The following is a 16,693-nucleotide window of genomic DNA, read 5'->3' as shown; positions in this document are numbered from 1 at the left end:
AAGAATTGAAAACCCAACAAGTTATTTTCGATTTCAATTTTTTGAAGAACCATCTAGAGCCGGTCAATTCGATTTAGTTTCCAATTCAATGCAGATCCGGTGGTTCCCCACTAAAAGGTCTAGTCCATTTAATTCGTCGCAAGCTAATGAAACTCGGAAAGAAAACGAAAGGGGGAAAAAAGGCAAAACATGGCGGATATCGAGAAGTTGCAGAGCAGACAAGGCTGCGTTTGGGAACAACTTTGCAAAGTCCTTTGGACGTCTAAAGCCCCTTGGGCGAAGGCAAGTGTGTTTGGCAATTATTTTGGGAGCCCATTTGGGAAATGCTAGCATTTGTAAGGCCTTGTAAAGGCCCTTAGCTCAAGGCTCCCTCTCCCCTGCTTTGGCTTTCTGGCATTCTCGGCATGCAACAGTACCTCAGTTAATGAATTTTTTGAATTTCCAATCTTACCCTAAGATCCAAACCAACTCAAGGGCCGCTCAGCAATTGTTTTTCTCTGCCAAACATCAAATCAATCTCTACGTTATTCTTCACACGAGATCCAACCCAGAACTCTTATTATTATTATTATTATTTTGGGTGAAAATGAGCACGGCATTAGGGTGTCGTCGGGTTCAAACAAGGAACTGTCACCATTCATCATGAAGAGGGAAGAAGGGGTGATCGTATAATAAGAACTATCACATCACATGACATCATCATATTTTGTCCCATGCAAACTAGAATCGATCGCCCATCTCGTTGGAGGTACTATTCAAAAAAAAAAAAAATCTCATTGGAGGCAGGGCCACTTCTCCACGTGGCGCTTCGTGAGTGGTTAGAGACTACGCTGACTTGGCGATCCAGGATCACCCAATATTTTCAAATTATTCTGCCGATATGTGCTAGGAGTAGAGTAGCGAGTGATGTGCAAGGACATGGCGAAACTATTTAAAACAAGGGTGGGCTTTGAGCGGGCATTAATTAAGGTTTTAGGCCCAATGCAATGGTCAGCCCTCAAGCCCATACGAGATATGGCCGAGTAATGATGGAACGAGTCGGGTTGGCTCCTTCTACAAGTTCCAAAAAGGTTATTCAATTGGGTTTAGTGGGCTCCCATAGGCTAATCTTGATTCCAACTTCTCTATTCCATACATACCACATAGTCAAAAAATTACATAAAAATCCGAAATGTTCTCATTTTCTTAAATAAGAATTTAGAATGAATCTTAATTTAAATAAGGCGCGTTTGGTAACGATTACTGCTCTTAGTTGATTCATTAAAATGATTATTTTTGATTCTCATTCGAAACCGATTCGAGTAAAAAAGCACGTTTTGTAACTGTCCAAAATTTTTGATTCTCGAATAGAATTGTGTTTGATACCGTGTTAATTGATTCTGTTCCAAATTAATTTATTTTAATTGTTAAATAAATTTTAAATAATTTTTTTTACTTTTTTACTTTTTTCTTTTCCTTTTTTTTTTTTTTTCCTTTTTCCTATTCTTCTTCTTCTTCATCTCGGCCGGTGACGCTCACCGGAGCATCGCCGCCCTCGGCGAGGTCGCCTCGTCGGCCGAGCCTCGCCGGGCCTGCGAGCCTCGCCAAGGCTGGCGAGCCTCGCCGGTGGCCGGGCGAGCCACCGGCAGCCGGGCGAGGCTCGCCCGCCACCGGCGAGGTCGCCGACCTCGCCTGCCTTGGCGAGCCTCCGGCGACCGGCGGCGGACGGCGGCGGTGGCGGACGGCAACCGGGATGACGAAAGGGAAGAGCGAGGGTTTCACCGTTTGATTCTTTTTCCGATTCTCGGACGGAGAATCATATTTTTTTTTTATTCTCAAATCTTGTCCAAAATTGTTCCTGAACAAAAATTTTACCAAACGCGATTCTCGTCCCAAACCGATTCTCGAGAACAAAAATCGGAATGCAGCACTTGTTTGGCACGTTGCCAAACAGCCCTAAGAGTCTTTAAGTGCCATAATTTTTTCAAATAAAGACTTAAAGTGATTATATAAGTTTTAAAAGAGGACCCGATCTCATCGGATGATTAAGAGCACTTTTGTTCTTTATTTTTTTCCTTTCCTTTTTATGTTTTTCTTCGAGGGTCACCAACAATACCACTAGGCATGTGTCATGGTCCATGAATCCTCCCATACTCGTGACACTTGTGATGAGTGGTGCTTGGGGCTATCGAGTGAAGAGTGAGGAGGCAGAAGGGATGAATACAACTGGTTCGTGGGAGTGTCGTCAAGACAGTTGGTGTTAGGAGTTTTAGGATAGAAAGATTATATTACTTAGAGCTCTGAAGGAGAGGTTGGCCTTCTGTGCACAAACTGGTCAGGAGCTGATGTCGCTTTCCTAACGAGGTCATGGCAAGCCGAAATCAATTGTTGAGCCTAAAGAGATCTACTGTCTCATTCGATGGACTAGACGCCCGAGCGAAGCTAGGCGTGGTGTATTGTTTGTGGAACAACTACAGAAGAAAGGCTGGCTTGGCGAATTCGACTCGTTAGGCGCCATTCGGGCCCTTCCGCGGCCAAGGAAACTATCAGCATGTGACAATGGTATCAGAGCAGGAATACTCTAGTAAGTGAGTGAGTTGGAGAATCGAACTTCTAGCTCTAGTGTGGGTCGAACTGATACGTACTAATGGTACCGGTCATAGTGGGCGGAAAGTGAATGGCCTGGGCAAAAGATGCTCAAACGAAGCTGGGCTTTCTACTCCTAGGATGGTAGGGTGCTAGGACGAGTCAGTTCCCACCGAGCTGATAGGGAGTTGGAGAAGAACTTAATCATCGTTGAATAGAGATAATGTTCCTAGATCGATCGGTGAATTCGAAGAAGAGGTTTACTGTCATGTTTTCAACAAGGAAAGAACCTCATTTCGGTTTGCTAGGGTCAAAGAAGCTCAAAAATGGTGCTACCAAAAGATGCGGTTATAGAAAAATGCCACACTTGCCAAAGAAAGCGTAGGTGACTGAGAATGGCCGAGCGGTGGAGATCAAAAGAGGCTACTAATGGAGCAAATCCTGTTTTGTTGGGTAAGCGTGACTATTCGATGTGAAATCCAAAAAAGTGGCGCGTCAATGGTTAAGGGACGCAAAGAAATGACAGAACAGAGGGCGTTGTGAATTTGAGTGGGGGAGAATGCCATGGTCTGTGAATCCTTCCGTACTCATGATACTTGTGAGTGGTGCTTGGGTTATTGAGTGAAAGTGAGAAGGCAGAAGGGATGAACACAATTGGTCCATGAGAGTGACACTTGTGAGTGGTGCTTGGGGTTATTGAGTGAAAAGTGAGAAGGCAGAAGGGATGAACACAACTGGTCCATGAGAGTCACGTCAGACGATTGGTGCTAGAGTTCTAGGATAGAAAAATTATATCACCAAAGTCGGGTTGGTTTTCCGTACACAAACTGGTCGGGAGTTGATGTCGCTCTCCTAACAAGGCCATGGTAGACCGAAACCAATTGTTAAGCCTAAAGAGATCTGCTATCTCACTCGATGGACTAAACGCTCGAGCAAAGCTGATCGTGGTAGGATCTTGCACGAATAAGCATTCACCATATTATTCGTGGAATAGCTACAGAGGAAAGGTTGGCCTGGTGAATTCCGCTTGTGAGACGTTGCACGAGCCCTTCCACGGCCAAGGAAATTGTCGACCCATGACACATGGGTAACACCCCCTAACGACCTATTGGCGATGGGGTGGCAACCACAAGCGAGCGAGCTAGTATTTTTTTTCTTTTTAAAAAAATTTTGGCTTTATAATTTTTAATCTAATTTAGCTAAACTTAAGATTAAAATTGTTTTTGGATGAAAGTGCCATTAATTGGTTAGATTATTTAACCAATAAATAAGATTAGCCTCTTATTTAAAATAATCATTACCACTAACATTTTTTAAAAATAAGATTTACTTTAAGGGGTTGTTTGTTTAAATTTGTTTATGTTCTTTGGAACACAAATTTTTGTTCTTTTGTTCCGAGGAACAAAAAAATAATGGAAACGCGTTTATTTACACTTTTGTTCCTAGGAACAAAAATCTATTATTTTGTTTCCTAACAAATTTAGAACATAAACAAGAAGTAGGAAAACTTTTTCCTTGTTCCCAAAAATAATTCCGAGAAATACTTTTTTCTTTCTTTCTTTTCTTCTTCTTTTTCTTTGGCTGACGACTTTGTCGGAGCGTTACTAGCCCCCTCGGTGAGGCCGAGTTCGCCTAGCCATCAGCAAGGCTCGGTCTCGTTGGGCCACCGTTGGGTGATGTCGACTTGGTGATGGCCTGGTGAGGCTGAGCCTCGCTAGTGGCTAGGTGAGCTCGGCCTCGCCGTGGCTGGGCAAGGCCGTCGGCCCTTGTTGGTCGATCGCCGCCTATGGCCGAGGTCGTGACTAGCCAAAAGGAAGAACGAAAAAAGAAAAAAAGGAAAAATAAAATAAAAATATTAAAATATAAAAAAATTATACAAGTTTACCAAATGCATTATTCTATTAAAAAATTATTCTCCAGAAAAAAATAACGAAACAATTTTTAAACAGAAAATTCACCTTAAATCATTACTTGAGAAAACGATCACACTTCGTGCCTTTAGTCGAAATTTTTCTTTTTTCCTTATGTGATTCTCGCTATTAAAAGGAAACCCCTCACTCCTTAAACCTCCGTTTCACTCCTCGACCGCGGACGCGCTCCCTCTCCTCCAGCCATGGGCGACACCGGAGATTCGCCCGCCAAGCGCAAGAAGCGGCCGAGGGAGAAGCTCAGCGCCACCATCCACGCCCTCCCCGACAGCGCCGACAAGATCCCTCCCCTCGTCGGCTACTTCCCCTCCGGCTTCGACCCTTCCTCCGGCGGGGGCGGCGGGGGCGGCGACCCCCCCGAGGAGCCCGGCGTTAGGGTCTACCGCAACGGCAAGTGGCCCAATAGGCTCCAGCTCGTCGTCAGGCCGCCGGAGTCCAACGTCACCTTCGTCGGCTCCAGCTCCTCCGGCGAGTACACCGGCGTCCAGTCCTGCACCTACGCCCTCGGCGTGCTCGACAAGGAGTCGCAGACGCTCAAGGTCGTCCCTATCGCCTGTAATAAGGTGAGTGCTGGAGATTCTTTTAGGGTTTTCGCGCGGGGGGTATTCGTTTCTTGTTTTCTTTTATGCGATTTCGTTCGGTTCTATCGTTGGTTGATATGGTACGGTCGGTTGGAAAGGGATGATTAGAGGAGAAGTTATGCTTTTGTGATATCAGTTACGTTGTACAGAGTACTGGAAGAATTTTGAGGTTAATTGTTTTCAATCAGATAGGAAAAAATTGTTTAGTCAGCGAGCTATTTCTCTAGAGAACAAATTAGAGCAAGATGGGTGTCGCTCGTAAAGAAAGTTGGAACTTTGGAGGGTGATTCTTGTTGGCAAAGGTTCAGGTGAGTAGGCTGAATGGCGGCAGTGGAGAAACAATGCCAAGCAGTTCTGTGGCCTGTCAGTGCCACGGAGTCAGCTATCAATCAAGCCAGAGATGATTACAAGAATGAACAGTTTGACGCACAACGGATGTGGTTCCTAGCCAGCTGTTATTTTCGATTTTATTAAGAGTACATAATCAGTTTGCATCTGTATTTTGCTAAACATTGGAAAACGAGTGAAATATTTCCTTGCAGTTACTTTACTGTGTTACAGACCAATGTTGCTTCCCAAAAAAATTGTTTAATGTATCAGTAACTTTCATCTAAGAATGTCAGAAGTAGAGTCGCTTGGAGATTTGACAGCTCATGTGGTCACAGAACACCATTTGCACTCAAAGATACTCACCTGTCACTCCTCTACATGTTGCTTCTAAATATTGTTTTTTGTTATTTAAGGCATTCGAATTTCATGTGGTACTGCTGCAGATATTCAGATTGGAACCAAGAGTGGCATCAGATCTCCCTGAGGAAGAGCCCCCTGAGTTGGGTAGGGGAGAGATTTCAGCAAAAGAGAAGGCTGATAAAGTTAGAGAACTTAATCTACTCTTTGGAACTAAGCGGTCGGTAACTCAGGTATGATCCATGTTAACCTATAATCTGTTGTTCTATTGATCCATGGGAGATAATTTTGTTGAGTTTCTTTCTATTAAGATTGTGCCGTGCTGATGTTCTTTGGAAGCTCTTTATTCATGAAAGATAAAGGGCTTTCATCTGTTCCTCTCAACATGCATAGTTATCAGTCAGTTATTTTGCAGGATTGCTTATGAGTAATGGTTTATGCTTAGGCATGTGTGCATATGGATAGGAGTTAATTGCATGTGCTTGTTTGATTGTCTTTCTATGTGCACTTGTGCATTTTCACATGCTTATGTGTGTGAATGTGTTTGTGTGCCTGGGCGTGTGTTCATTCATAGTTTCACTGCATACTGTCTATCCATTGGAGCCTTGGAAATTGCGATTTTATAATGCCGTTTTTTGTGATTACCTTGCATGATTTTCATCTGTTTCATTTACTGTTCATGAGTACGGTGAACCATGGGCTGAGCCAAACTCTGGAGGAAGATAAAGTTTGAGTAGCCCTGTAGTGGGAATTTGGAGAATCTCGTGCTTAATAGTAATTGCTTGGACCTTTATGGAAGTATACACAACGTGAAAAGTTTTTTATGATCACAGGATAAAAAAATGCAATCTCTAAGGCAAGAAGATGATCCCAACTCTCAGAAGGATTTGGATAGGAAGATTAAGGAAGTCGCCATAAACAAGGAAGCTCTTGAAAGCACGGATGCTCATATTGCTCGCAATATCCCCCCTTACAACTCATCTGCCACTGTCCCAAAGGATGCCTATCCCCTAGAGAAAATTATTCTCAAAGGAGAGTGGGATTACATCAAGGATATTTTTCAATTTCTTGAAGAAGGACAGAAAGTATCTCCTGATGCTTACCCAACATTTGTTTGCAATAGGATCCATAAACTGGGGGAAACGCAGGTGATCACCTTTGCATTTTTTCACGATTTTTTCTATAATTGACATTATTTTTCGTCTGTTCTTGTGGAAAATAGTTTTATTAGCTATTAACCAAACTGGGAAGATTACGGTTCTTCATTTGTATGTTGGACAAAATCATGCAGGTCCTCGTTCAATAAACCAATGCCTTTCCTTCTATCAAAGCTATCTATAGGTTGTATTTTTTCATTGTGATTTGCCATGTTACAGTGCATGCTACCGAATGCATCACGATTCATTTTGTCAGGCACAATATGATTAAAATGAAAAAGGAAAGTTGCAGTTGCAATTGCAATGAAGGGATCCCTATTATTTAGTGCGAGAAAATAGTGTCGCAAAGTTAACTTTCTTCAAATTTTTTTTTTTTTTTGGTCGAACTTTCTTCAAATTTACTTGCCCCCAATAGTGCACATACACTTCCAAATCTGCGTGGAGTCAATTTAATTTTCTTTTATGATTATAGGCTACCTACCTAATTCATCATGATTCAATGCTGTATTTAATCTGAGTCAACAAAATTTGGAAAATACAACTGCAGGCAGTGGACGAAGTGTCTGTTAATTGACTCGAGCAAGCAAATACATGAAGCATTTTCTGCCTACTGTTGCTTTTATATGTTCACCTTAAGACAGCTGTGGCCAAATTCTTTGTTTAATGTTTGTACCGGTTTTCTTTGGTCAATATCTGACTAAATAGCATTTTGCTTGTTTGAAAAAGACTAAACATCTTGAAATTGCTTAACTATCTTAGCAACTCTGACTGGCAAGAGATTCTAATCCTTAATTTGTTAATTGAACATACGCTCTTGAATTCTCAGACTTCCTTTTCATCTCTCTCAAATTTCTTTCCTCTTTCAATTATATAGCTTTTGAATGTTTCACGACACCTGCAGGATGAGATGGAGAAGGAAACACTTGGTTGTATATTATCGTATATCAACCACCTTATTAAGTTCAAAGATCAGCATTCTGCTGACGGTGCATCCTCTTCGAAGAACCACAAGACCCCAAGCATATTGCGTCAGAAATTCTCAACCATGTTCTCCAACGCCGAATCTAAATGGCTGCCTTCTGAGAAAATTGATCTTCTAATCAGCTATGTCTTAGTGCTCACTTTGTTTGCGGATGATTTTCGGACAGACCCGACAGATATCGCTAAGGATCTGAGGATGAGTTCAGTAACCATAAGACAGCATTTCGAGCATTTAGGATGCAAGTTCTCGCGAGAGAAAAATGTGTTGTATGCCAAGCTCCCTGTGCCTCTAAAGTTCCCAGAGTTGAGAAGGAGGCGCCGAAGGTAGATAGATGGATGGATTTTCTTGTCCTTGCAACAGTTTGTTAAGAGGGAGCAGCTTCCAATCAAGAATTGGAATTCGTTTCGGCGGGAGTTTCAGTTTATATATATTTCTTTTAGCTTTCGGCATCCTATTGTGATGGGACATGTTTATCTTCATTGGAAGCAAATCTACAGCGAGTCTACTTAATCAAGTTTGCATGATGTACCTCTTTATAAATGTGAGCACGCCTGCATTGGTGCGATTTTGTTGCAAGCACCATTCTTCTGGTATAGTTTTGACTCCTTTGCATCTCTTTGAAGCTTAGTTAACTTTGTTCCCTCGTCATAGTGCGCACTGATAACGCCCTTGCGTGTTCTCTGTGTAGTGTGAGAACATATACTCCTGTTGGCCCCGTATGCGGGGAGAGTATTTCATGTAATAATTTTAATGATATATCCGGTCAATCAATTTGCTCGTGCCGTGTGCATCTTCATCAATTTTGATTTGAAATTTGAAGACTCGCGTCTTATTGACTCGCTACTGTCGTGCGGTGTATGGGGTACTCATTCCCAGACTTGAGTTTGAGAGATTGAAGATAATGCGATATTATTTGTTTCCAGCGAAATTATGGTCAATTCTTGCCCTTTGTCTGATCTGTTTTATAAGGTGAAGTATGGAGTCCTGCTAATGAATCAGCAACTCTGACCCAAAAGGAAAAAAAAAAAATCAGCAACAGCATTGTACGTGGGAAGAACAAAGAGGAGCAGCGACAGCTGTTGAAAAGCTGTTTCCTGGGCAACAGGCTTAGGACTAGCAGCTGAAGCAATTCCATCATCGTTCACGCATGACTTATTGAAAGTAACTAGTGAAGGCTCTTTCCCGCAATGCTTGCCTAGCGTTCCAACACTTTTCATCATCCGTCTCATCCTTCAACTGTCCCATTTCTTCGTCCAAAGCCACGTGAATCCGTCCTGGCAGTAGTTAGCTGCCAACTGATGGTAACAATGCTTATTAAGTTGGAATATGTGAAATGTTGATCAAGATAAGATTTGCTACAAGCCACGAGGAAGGGAAACACGAAATTCACTCCCCTTTTCCCCTTTAGCAAGAATTTAGGGAGCTGAATGGGACTCTCACAGTCAGACCCTTCTATCTCCCAGTACCTCCATGCTGGAATCTGACATGACCTTATCCTCAGTTTCTTGACATAAACTGCATCAGGAGCCTTATCCTTAGCTGATGGACTCTTGAGATATGGGCAATCACATATAATTACATTCTCCAGTTTCAGGTCAATTTGTAGGCTGCCGCCCGCTGGCTATGCTAACCAGTTAGGGTAACGAGACAAGCAATATCCCTCTTCATCTCCGGGAGAAAGTGAGCATCCTCGTGCCTAGAAGAAACTTCGCACCTCACTAAAGCTCAAGATGACCGATCAGTCCTCAATGATGAGCTCTTCCAAATTGTGCAGGTTTAGCTATTGAGAGGAGCACTTGAAATAGTTACCATGTTGAGATCGGTCTGTCCTATAAATTACTTCACAAGACTTCTCCTGTTCAATCTAGACTTATAGGCATCACAATTACACTCTCGCCTGAAGGCGGTGCCTATGTACTTTTGACATCTAATCAATTCATTTTTCTTTTTGTGCTAGCTAATTCGTCAAGATTCATTGCTGGACTTGATCTGAACCCCAAACTGGAAAGCAATGCGAGTTCAGTGGAGGAAGTTTATTTAATTCAAGCAAACATTTCTTGATCGAGTAGCTGCTGGCTGCTGTAGCTTTTAAATATTCAGTCCAAGACTGCTGTGGCCATGTTCTGTGTCTTATGGTCATACTTGCTTTCTTTGGTCATTTATCTGACTGAATAGCATTTACTTATTTGAAGAGGACTAAACATCTTAAATTGATCACTACGTTATGTAAGCAAATCTCGACTGGCAGGAGATGCTAATGCTCAATTTGTTCTGAACATACCTTCTGCAGCTGGCGCTTCCCCTGCAAAGAACCACAGGACCTGAAGCACACCGCGTCAGAATTTCCAACCATGTTCTCTGATACCAGATCGAAGCGGTTGTCTTCCAAGGAAATCGACCTTCTGATCAGCCACGTCCTAGTGCTCGTTTTGTTTGCACAAGATTTCCGGACTGATATGCTAAGGATCTGCGTGCGGGTGCAGTCACCGTAGGACGGCATTTCAAGTGTCTCGATTCGAACTTGTCATGAAAGTAGCAGTGTTCATGCCAAGCTTCCTGTGCCTCTCAAGATCCCGGAGTTGAGAAAGAGGCGCCGGAGGCAGCCGAATGGAATTTCTTGTCCTCGCAACAGCCGCATCAGTTTGTTAAGAGGAAGGCGCTTCGGATCGAGGCATTTTGGAATCGTTTGCAGTGACCATTTCGGTTAGCATGGTTTAGGCATATTCTCTTCTAGCATGGCTGTCCTACGCGGCACCCATTCTGCCTGAGTTTTTGCACGGTTGGCTTGTCTAAATACATCGGCTAGGCATTCGAGCATCAGAAAGAAATCTCACAGAATTTAGTATAAGCACTAAAAGGTAATGAACTTTAACTTAACATCAGCGGTTACACAACAACATCAGTCGAACTGTTGCTGAAAACAGGTCTCAACATGTCCACAAAGGGATAGCGTTGGAGGTGCGCTTGCCGCTACTACCTTTAGTATGATAACACTCTACTTTTTATTATCTCGCACAAACATTGAAGCCCATGAGAAAAATGGATGGACCAAAGTTTATGTCCCCTTACAATCACTTTGGTTCTCTAATATTTTTATTAGTTACTCTTGCCCCAGGTGGCCGGTGCCGGCGGGTGAACGTGTCTCCATCATGTCTTTGCTCTTGAACTTCCTTTGAGCCTTCAAGTCGACCACAATCACCGAGATGTTGTCCTTACTTCCCTTGTCAAGCGCGAGCACCGAGAGGTAATCAGCGGCAGCTTGTGCTGCAGGGTCAACCCCTTTGCCCCTCTCCAAGGGCGATGAAGGAACCCCATTCTTCTTGTGCCACAGCAAAATCCGCCTCCGCGCCACCTCGCATGCCTCCTCATTGGTCATCACATCCCACAACCCATCACTTGCTACGATAAGGCACTCGTCTTCCCGAGCTCGAGGGACAAATGTCACCTCGGGTTCCGGGATTATCCAGGGTTTCAAGTACCTATCGCCTGTGGGAAGGTCAAACTCAAGTAAGTGCAATGAGACGAGGGAAATGTACTAGTTTAGTTCGAGTAGATATGGTTTTTGAAACGAAAAAACCTTAATCAAACGTATCCAGAGTAAATCTACGGCAGCCACCTACAAGATCACTGACGGATCAGCTACTAAAACCATATCCACTCATGGTTTAGCTTAATCTGCTATGTTGGAATCACGTAGAAAATTGAAAAAGGAACACAGATAGCAGTAAGCCAAATATCTACGAGCTCAAAGGCTCCTTTGAGTGACATGATTTTCAGCAGAACTATATTACCCCACAAATCAGGTAAATATTTGATGGTATAAAAACAAATAAGAACACAAGTAATTGCACGAGACACCTACCAATTGACCTTGACATTGCAAGAACACCGAAGACACGGTAGCCGTTCCACTGTATGACCTTGCCCCCAGCTGCATCAATTCGAGCATACTCCTTCTCTGTATCTGGCTGGAGAAGTCACAGCCACCAAGAAACATAATTATCTCCTGCAATAAGCTGTGTTTCTCTAACTTTTAGGCATAAAAAACCAGAAAGTTGGCTTACCTTGTGATCCACTGACAGGGGCATGGCTTCTTTGCCACGCAAGAGGACTGCTCTCGAATCACCACAATTTGCAACTATAATGTGGGAAGAGCATACCAGAGCAACAACAGCTGTTGAACCGACTGTTTCTGGGGCAACTGGCTTGAAACTGGCAGCTGAAGCATTTCCATGATCAGAAGGGATGCCTCTGCTTACTTTTCCTCCTATCTCATCATCAACTCTTTGAAAGCAATTAGTGAAGGCTCTTTCCCACATTACTTGCCTAGCTTCCCCAACACTTCCATTTCCTATGTTACCTTTGACCTGTCCTATTTCTTCAGCCAAAGCCAGGTGGATCCGCTCACAACAATAGTCAGCAACCTGCCTCACAAATTTTCCAACAATGCTGATTGATAATATAGAACACAAATCTCAACAAAACAAGTTTTTGGTGACAAGTCATGAGCGAGATACAAAAAAATTTACACAAATTAATTCTCAGCATCTAGAACTAACGCAGGAGTCAAAATAATCCAAACTTGAGAGCTGAAAAAAAAAGGTCTCTGGGAAAATTAAACTAGTCACTATAGAAAAGGCAGCTGAATAAATTTCAAGAATAAAGAGGATGTACCCGAGAACCTCCATGGCCATCGTAAACACCAAAGAAGTGACTGGTTACATGAGTTAAATTTGGGCTAATCCCATCAATCATGTGTTCACCAACAAGCATTTTGATAGGAATTTTCATGAACCGTGATGCTGTTGTAACAGCATCTTCCATCTCTGGTCTTTTCCCACATAAAGACACCGAGCCCCAGAGAGGTATACAATCTAGCTCGAAAACACTCCTTATGCCTCCTTTGGTGAGACTCTTCTTCTTTGGAAGCTGAGAAACCACAGCAGCAGCCTTCAGGATTGAAATATCAGAGCCTTCAGCTTGTGAACTCACTGCTGCTATAAGTTCACTTGCAGGAACCTCGGAATTTCCCAAAATTATGGCCTCAGCCAGAACTTGATCATTTTCTACTGCTTTTATCACCACTTGGCCTGTTGCTAATAACTCATCGGCGGTAACCAAGCTGGTGTCTTCCCCAACTGACATAATCTCATCCTCATCATTATCTTGCATCGAGTTATCATTAGGAACCAAATGATCTCCCTTCTCAGTCGCCATCACCGACTCATTAGCTCCACCACCACCATCATCGCGTGCCATATCCGTGGCCAAATTGCTCACATAACTAGAATCAGCAGTATCAACACGGCAACAGAATACAGACTCAGTGGACACCAGATTTGAAGCGTTTGTCACAAGCTTGAGCCGTGTAATTTCCGCAGAGGATGAAATCCCAGAGTTATCACGTACCAGATTACCTACACTAAGAGTTACTGCAATGGCTGGAGACATTTCTTCCATATAGATGCTCTCTTTGGTATTGTTGATGGCTATTCTCAACTCCCCTTAATTTCCATCACTCAACAAGGAGACCGCACAAATGTTTGTGGGACTGAGCAACACATCCTCACTTTTTATGTTGTCACAAATGCTCTATGCGGTATCATTAATGGTCATCCTCAACTCCCCTCAATTTCCATCGATCAAGAAGGAGATGGGCACAAAAGTTCCAAGACTGAGACTGAGCAACACCATCTCATTCTTGTGTCGTTGACTCCCAATCTCGAACCAATAAGAGAGCTAACAGGAAGTGAATTCGAGATTCATATAAAAAGATGGGCATGAGGAGAAATTGACGGATGTATCAAAAGGGTAATCGGATCTGACGACTGAGACCAGATCTACATCTTCAGCTCCGGAAAAATCAAAGAAGTTTGCAGTTTGTTTATCAGATTCCGTCAAGGGCTTATATAGTCCATTAAGTTCTTCCCGATTCTTCCTCCAGCCCCAGAAAGGACAAAACAATTTCTAACCCACCACCAAACCTTAAACACATTTACATGATGTGGCAACAACCTGATTCAAGCTCTTATCCAAATCCCAAACCCAGGAAGAGGAAGAAAAGGATTGTCACGATAAAGAACCGGAAAAGGTAGAAAACTGCACAAGAATCACAAGTTAACCCCAAAAAAGGCAACCTTTTCCACAAAAACACATGAATTTCCTGGATCTGAGGCAACCCATCAAGGCCCCCCCCCTTAAAGAAAGATGTTCCTTCTATCGCTTTCTCGATTTTCTGCTTCAGAACACACACCCAGAACCCAGAAAATCAGCCGACAAAATTCGCCATATACCATACTGACCCTATCAACTGGGTATTGCAAAGACCAACTATCTCAGCCAGACTAACCTTCCGACCAAGAACCCAAAAATTCAGCAGCAACCGAAGGGGTGCTCGCCAGCTGAAGAAACAGAAAAGACTTGAAGGAGAAAGAAAAAATAAAAATAAAAAAAGAAGAAGGAACGAGCATGAAAAGGTGTTGAGTGAAACCTCTAACCTAGAAAAGATTTTCCTGAATTTTCCAATCCGTTTCTTTTTCTTTTTAAAGAATTTTCTCTTGGTAATGCTTTTAATTAACCTCATGCACACCTTTTGGGGACACGTATACGATGAAATTATGTTACATCATTCAATGCGCTTGGACCAAGAAAAAGCTCCCACAAAGACAAACCGCTCGTGGGTCCTTGACACTTCATACCCTTTCGAGGTGGCACGTGTCTCTTAGGTCTGGACTCCCCGAGGAAAGCAACAAAGAAAAACAGGAAAAGGAGAAAGTGCCGCAAAACAGAGCGGCACCAGAAACGTCTAACAGACAGTGCGTGCATGCGAGTGCGACTCCTGCGGTGCACCTCATCTCTACTTGTTTATATTTTCTAGGACGAACCAAAAGCCGGTGAGGTTCAGTGAACATTCGAGCACTGTTCCATTCCCCGTGATTTTCGGATCTTTTATATTTCGACGGGACCGTCCAACTCTATATATCGGCGGCACTGGGTTTTTGCTCCTTCATACGAATCACGGTATAGGAATCTGATGCTTGCCCATCGTTAAAAGAATAAAGTGCATATTTTCATAATGAGAAGCAATGCATTTTCTCATTTCCAAACACAAATGTTACAAGTTCTGCGATGATTCCCCTGTGAGGGATAAGTATACTAAGGTTACGCTTGATCATCTGAATTTCTAATCGGGATAGGACTGGATAAGATAGGATATAAAACTTTGAAATTTTTTTATATTCCGTCTATTGCTTGGTATATCGCAATATTAAAGTCGAATATATTCACATCATATCATGTACATTATTTTGATATAAACGGCATATCATTATAAATGAATCTAAATGTTCATAAACAACGATGGTGAAAATCTCTCGTAACACTATTTCTTAATTTATTTTTATTTTATTTTTCCTCTTTTTTATATTATTTTCTTTATTATTTCTTTAATCCCCTTTCATCATTCTTTAATAAAATTGCATCAAATTGTACTAACATACCTAAAATACAAAAATACCTAAAATATATAATTTATAGATTGAATGTTTATTATAAGATAGAATTCAAGTTGAATATATAAATTAAAATAATATTAATTAAAAATAATTTTTAATTTTTAATTTCTTAAATTAGAATTCAAATATTATTTATGTTGAAATATAATTTCAATTTTGTTAATTTAATAAGTTTATTGTTCGAGAAAAATAAATTTTTTATTATGAACATTAGAAATCCTATCCACCTTTATCCTACTTCTCCCATGGGATAATTTTATCCGACCTATATCATCCTTATATCTGACTCTATCCTGTCCTGAGCGAATACCAAACATAGAATAGGATAAATCATATCCTATCCCAAATTTTATCTCGACTGTCAAACGCAGCCTAAGAAATCATATAATTTATGTATTGTGTATTCTTTAGGTGATCAGTTCTTAGTATCTAGATTTGAATTGAGGAAATATAATTTATGTATCGATATGTTTTTAGGTGATCCGTTCTTAGTATCTGGATTTGAATCGAGGAAAAATCCATGGCTGGGATTGTAAGAGAATGTTGATTTGGAAAATAACTACAAATAGCATAGTCATCTTCGGAGTGATAATAGTACTCCTATGGCGGGCTAACCTTGACAATCAAGAGGTGCATAGTTCTACTTTCATCTATACAGTTAACAAGGATTTCTCAGATATCGCTACAAAAGTTACTTACGTTGCATAAGAAATGAAGATAAAATCTACACAATATTCACAAAACAAGGACATGTATAATTTTCCCTTTCTAACTATCCACTTTTCCTGTTGAGGAAAAAAGAACCCAAAACTTCCTTCTCCGGAGATCTTTTTCTCAGCCATAAAAGTTTGATAAAACGATTTAATCAAAAGTAAGATGGTGGCAAACCGAAATATTGAATTGCGAAGATAGTACCTCGATTTTAGGGGGTACCATACCATTACCCCTTCTCCTCCAACGTACCATCATCGAAGTTGATTAAATTACATAGCTCGCAAGTCGTTGTCGATAATAACAAAATGTCCGCCGCAATGCTCGCCCGATGTCCCTCCATGCGTTTCCCACTTTCTAGATTCAAATCTATGTTTTTCTACTAGTCATAATCCTCAAATAACATAAACTCTCGTCCACAATTGGCTAAATATATACATGAATATATTGATTATTTATTTTTAGAAACTCATTCTGGAAGGAGTGGTGATGTGGAAATTAGCTCGACCCGTTCAACGATGTACGTTCGTTCGGGATGATGTCCGTAGCGAAGGGAGAAAGGCCGTTA

At 41.8% G+C, this 16,693-nt stretch overlaps 2 protein-coding genes across 2 annotated transcripts; one reads left to right on the top strand and one right to left on the bottom strand.

The window, feature by feature from the left end:
* Positions 1 to 4,626: 4,626 nt before the first annotated feature.
* On the top strand, positions 4,627 to 8,671 carry LOC104450005 (DNA-directed RNA polymerase I subunit rpa49). Its single transcript, XM_010064374.3, has 4 exons — positions 4,627 to 5,056; positions 5,848 to 5,994; positions 6,595 to 6,909; positions 7,820 to 8,671. The coding sequence occupies exons 1-4, from the start codon at positions 4,679 to 4,681 to the stop codon at positions 8,225 to 8,227; spliced, it is 1,248 nt and encodes a 415-aa protein (XP_010062676.2). The 5' UTR covers positions 4,627 to 4,678; the 3' UTR covers positions 8,228 to 8,671.
* A 2,074-nt stretch (positions 8,672 to 10,745) lies between these two features.
* Positions 10,746 to 14,443, bottom strand: LOC104450004 (protein phosphatase 2C 16). Its single transcript, XM_010064372.3, has 4 exons — positions 12,575 to 14,443; positions 11,965 to 12,324; positions 11,763 to 11,868; positions 10,746 to 11,386 (listed from the first exon to the last, which is right to left on the bottom strand). The coding sequence occupies exons 1-4, from the start codon at positions 13,358 to 13,360 to the stop codon at positions 11,001 to 11,003; spliced, it is 1,638 nt and encodes a 545-aa protein (XP_010062674.2). The 5' UTR covers positions 13,361 to 14,443; the 3' UTR covers positions 10,746 to 11,000.
* Between the last annotated feature and the right edge of the window lie 2,250 nt (positions 14,444 to 16,693).

The sequence above is a fragment of the Eucalyptus grandis genome, chromosome 6, assembly GCF_016545825.1.
Source record: "Eucalyptus grandis isolate ANBG69807.140 chromosome 6, ASM1654582v1, whole genome shotgun sequence".
NCBI classification, from domain to species: Eukaryota; Viridiplantae; Streptophyta; class Magnoliopsida; order Myrtales; family Myrtaceae; genus Eucalyptus; species Eucalyptus grandis.
Note: the sequence above shows the minus strand (reverse complement) of the source record. Positions and strands in the feature narration are given on the sequence as shown.

Excerpts from the sequence above, each read along its gene's own strand:
- LOC104450005 (XM_010064374.3), top strand. The coding sequence starts at position 4,679 with ATGGGCGACACCGGAGATTCGCCCGCCAAGCGCAAGAAGCGGCCGAGG. Across the intron at positions 5,057-5,847 it reads TCCCTATCGCCTGTAATAAG|ATATTCAGATTGGAACCAAG; the intron begins GTGAGTGCTGGA and ends GTACTGCTGCAG. Across the intron at positions 5,995-6,594 it reads CTAAGCGGTCGGTAACTCAG|GATAAAAAAATGCAATCTCT; the intron begins GTATGATCCATG and ends TTATGATCACAG.
- LOC104450004 (XM_010064372.3), bottom strand. The coding sequence starts at position 13,360 with ATGGAAGAAATGTCTCCAGCCATTGCAGTAACTCTTAGTGTAGGTAAT. Across the intron at positions 12,325-12,574 it reads ATGGCCATGGAGGTTCTCGG|GTTGCTGACTATTGTTGTGA; the intron begins GTACATCCTCTT and ends TTTGTGAGGCAG. Across the intron at positions 11,869-11,964 it reads CCCTGTCAGTGGATCACAAG|CCAGATACAGAGAAGGAGTA; the intron begins GTAAGCCAACTT and ends TGACTTCTCCAG.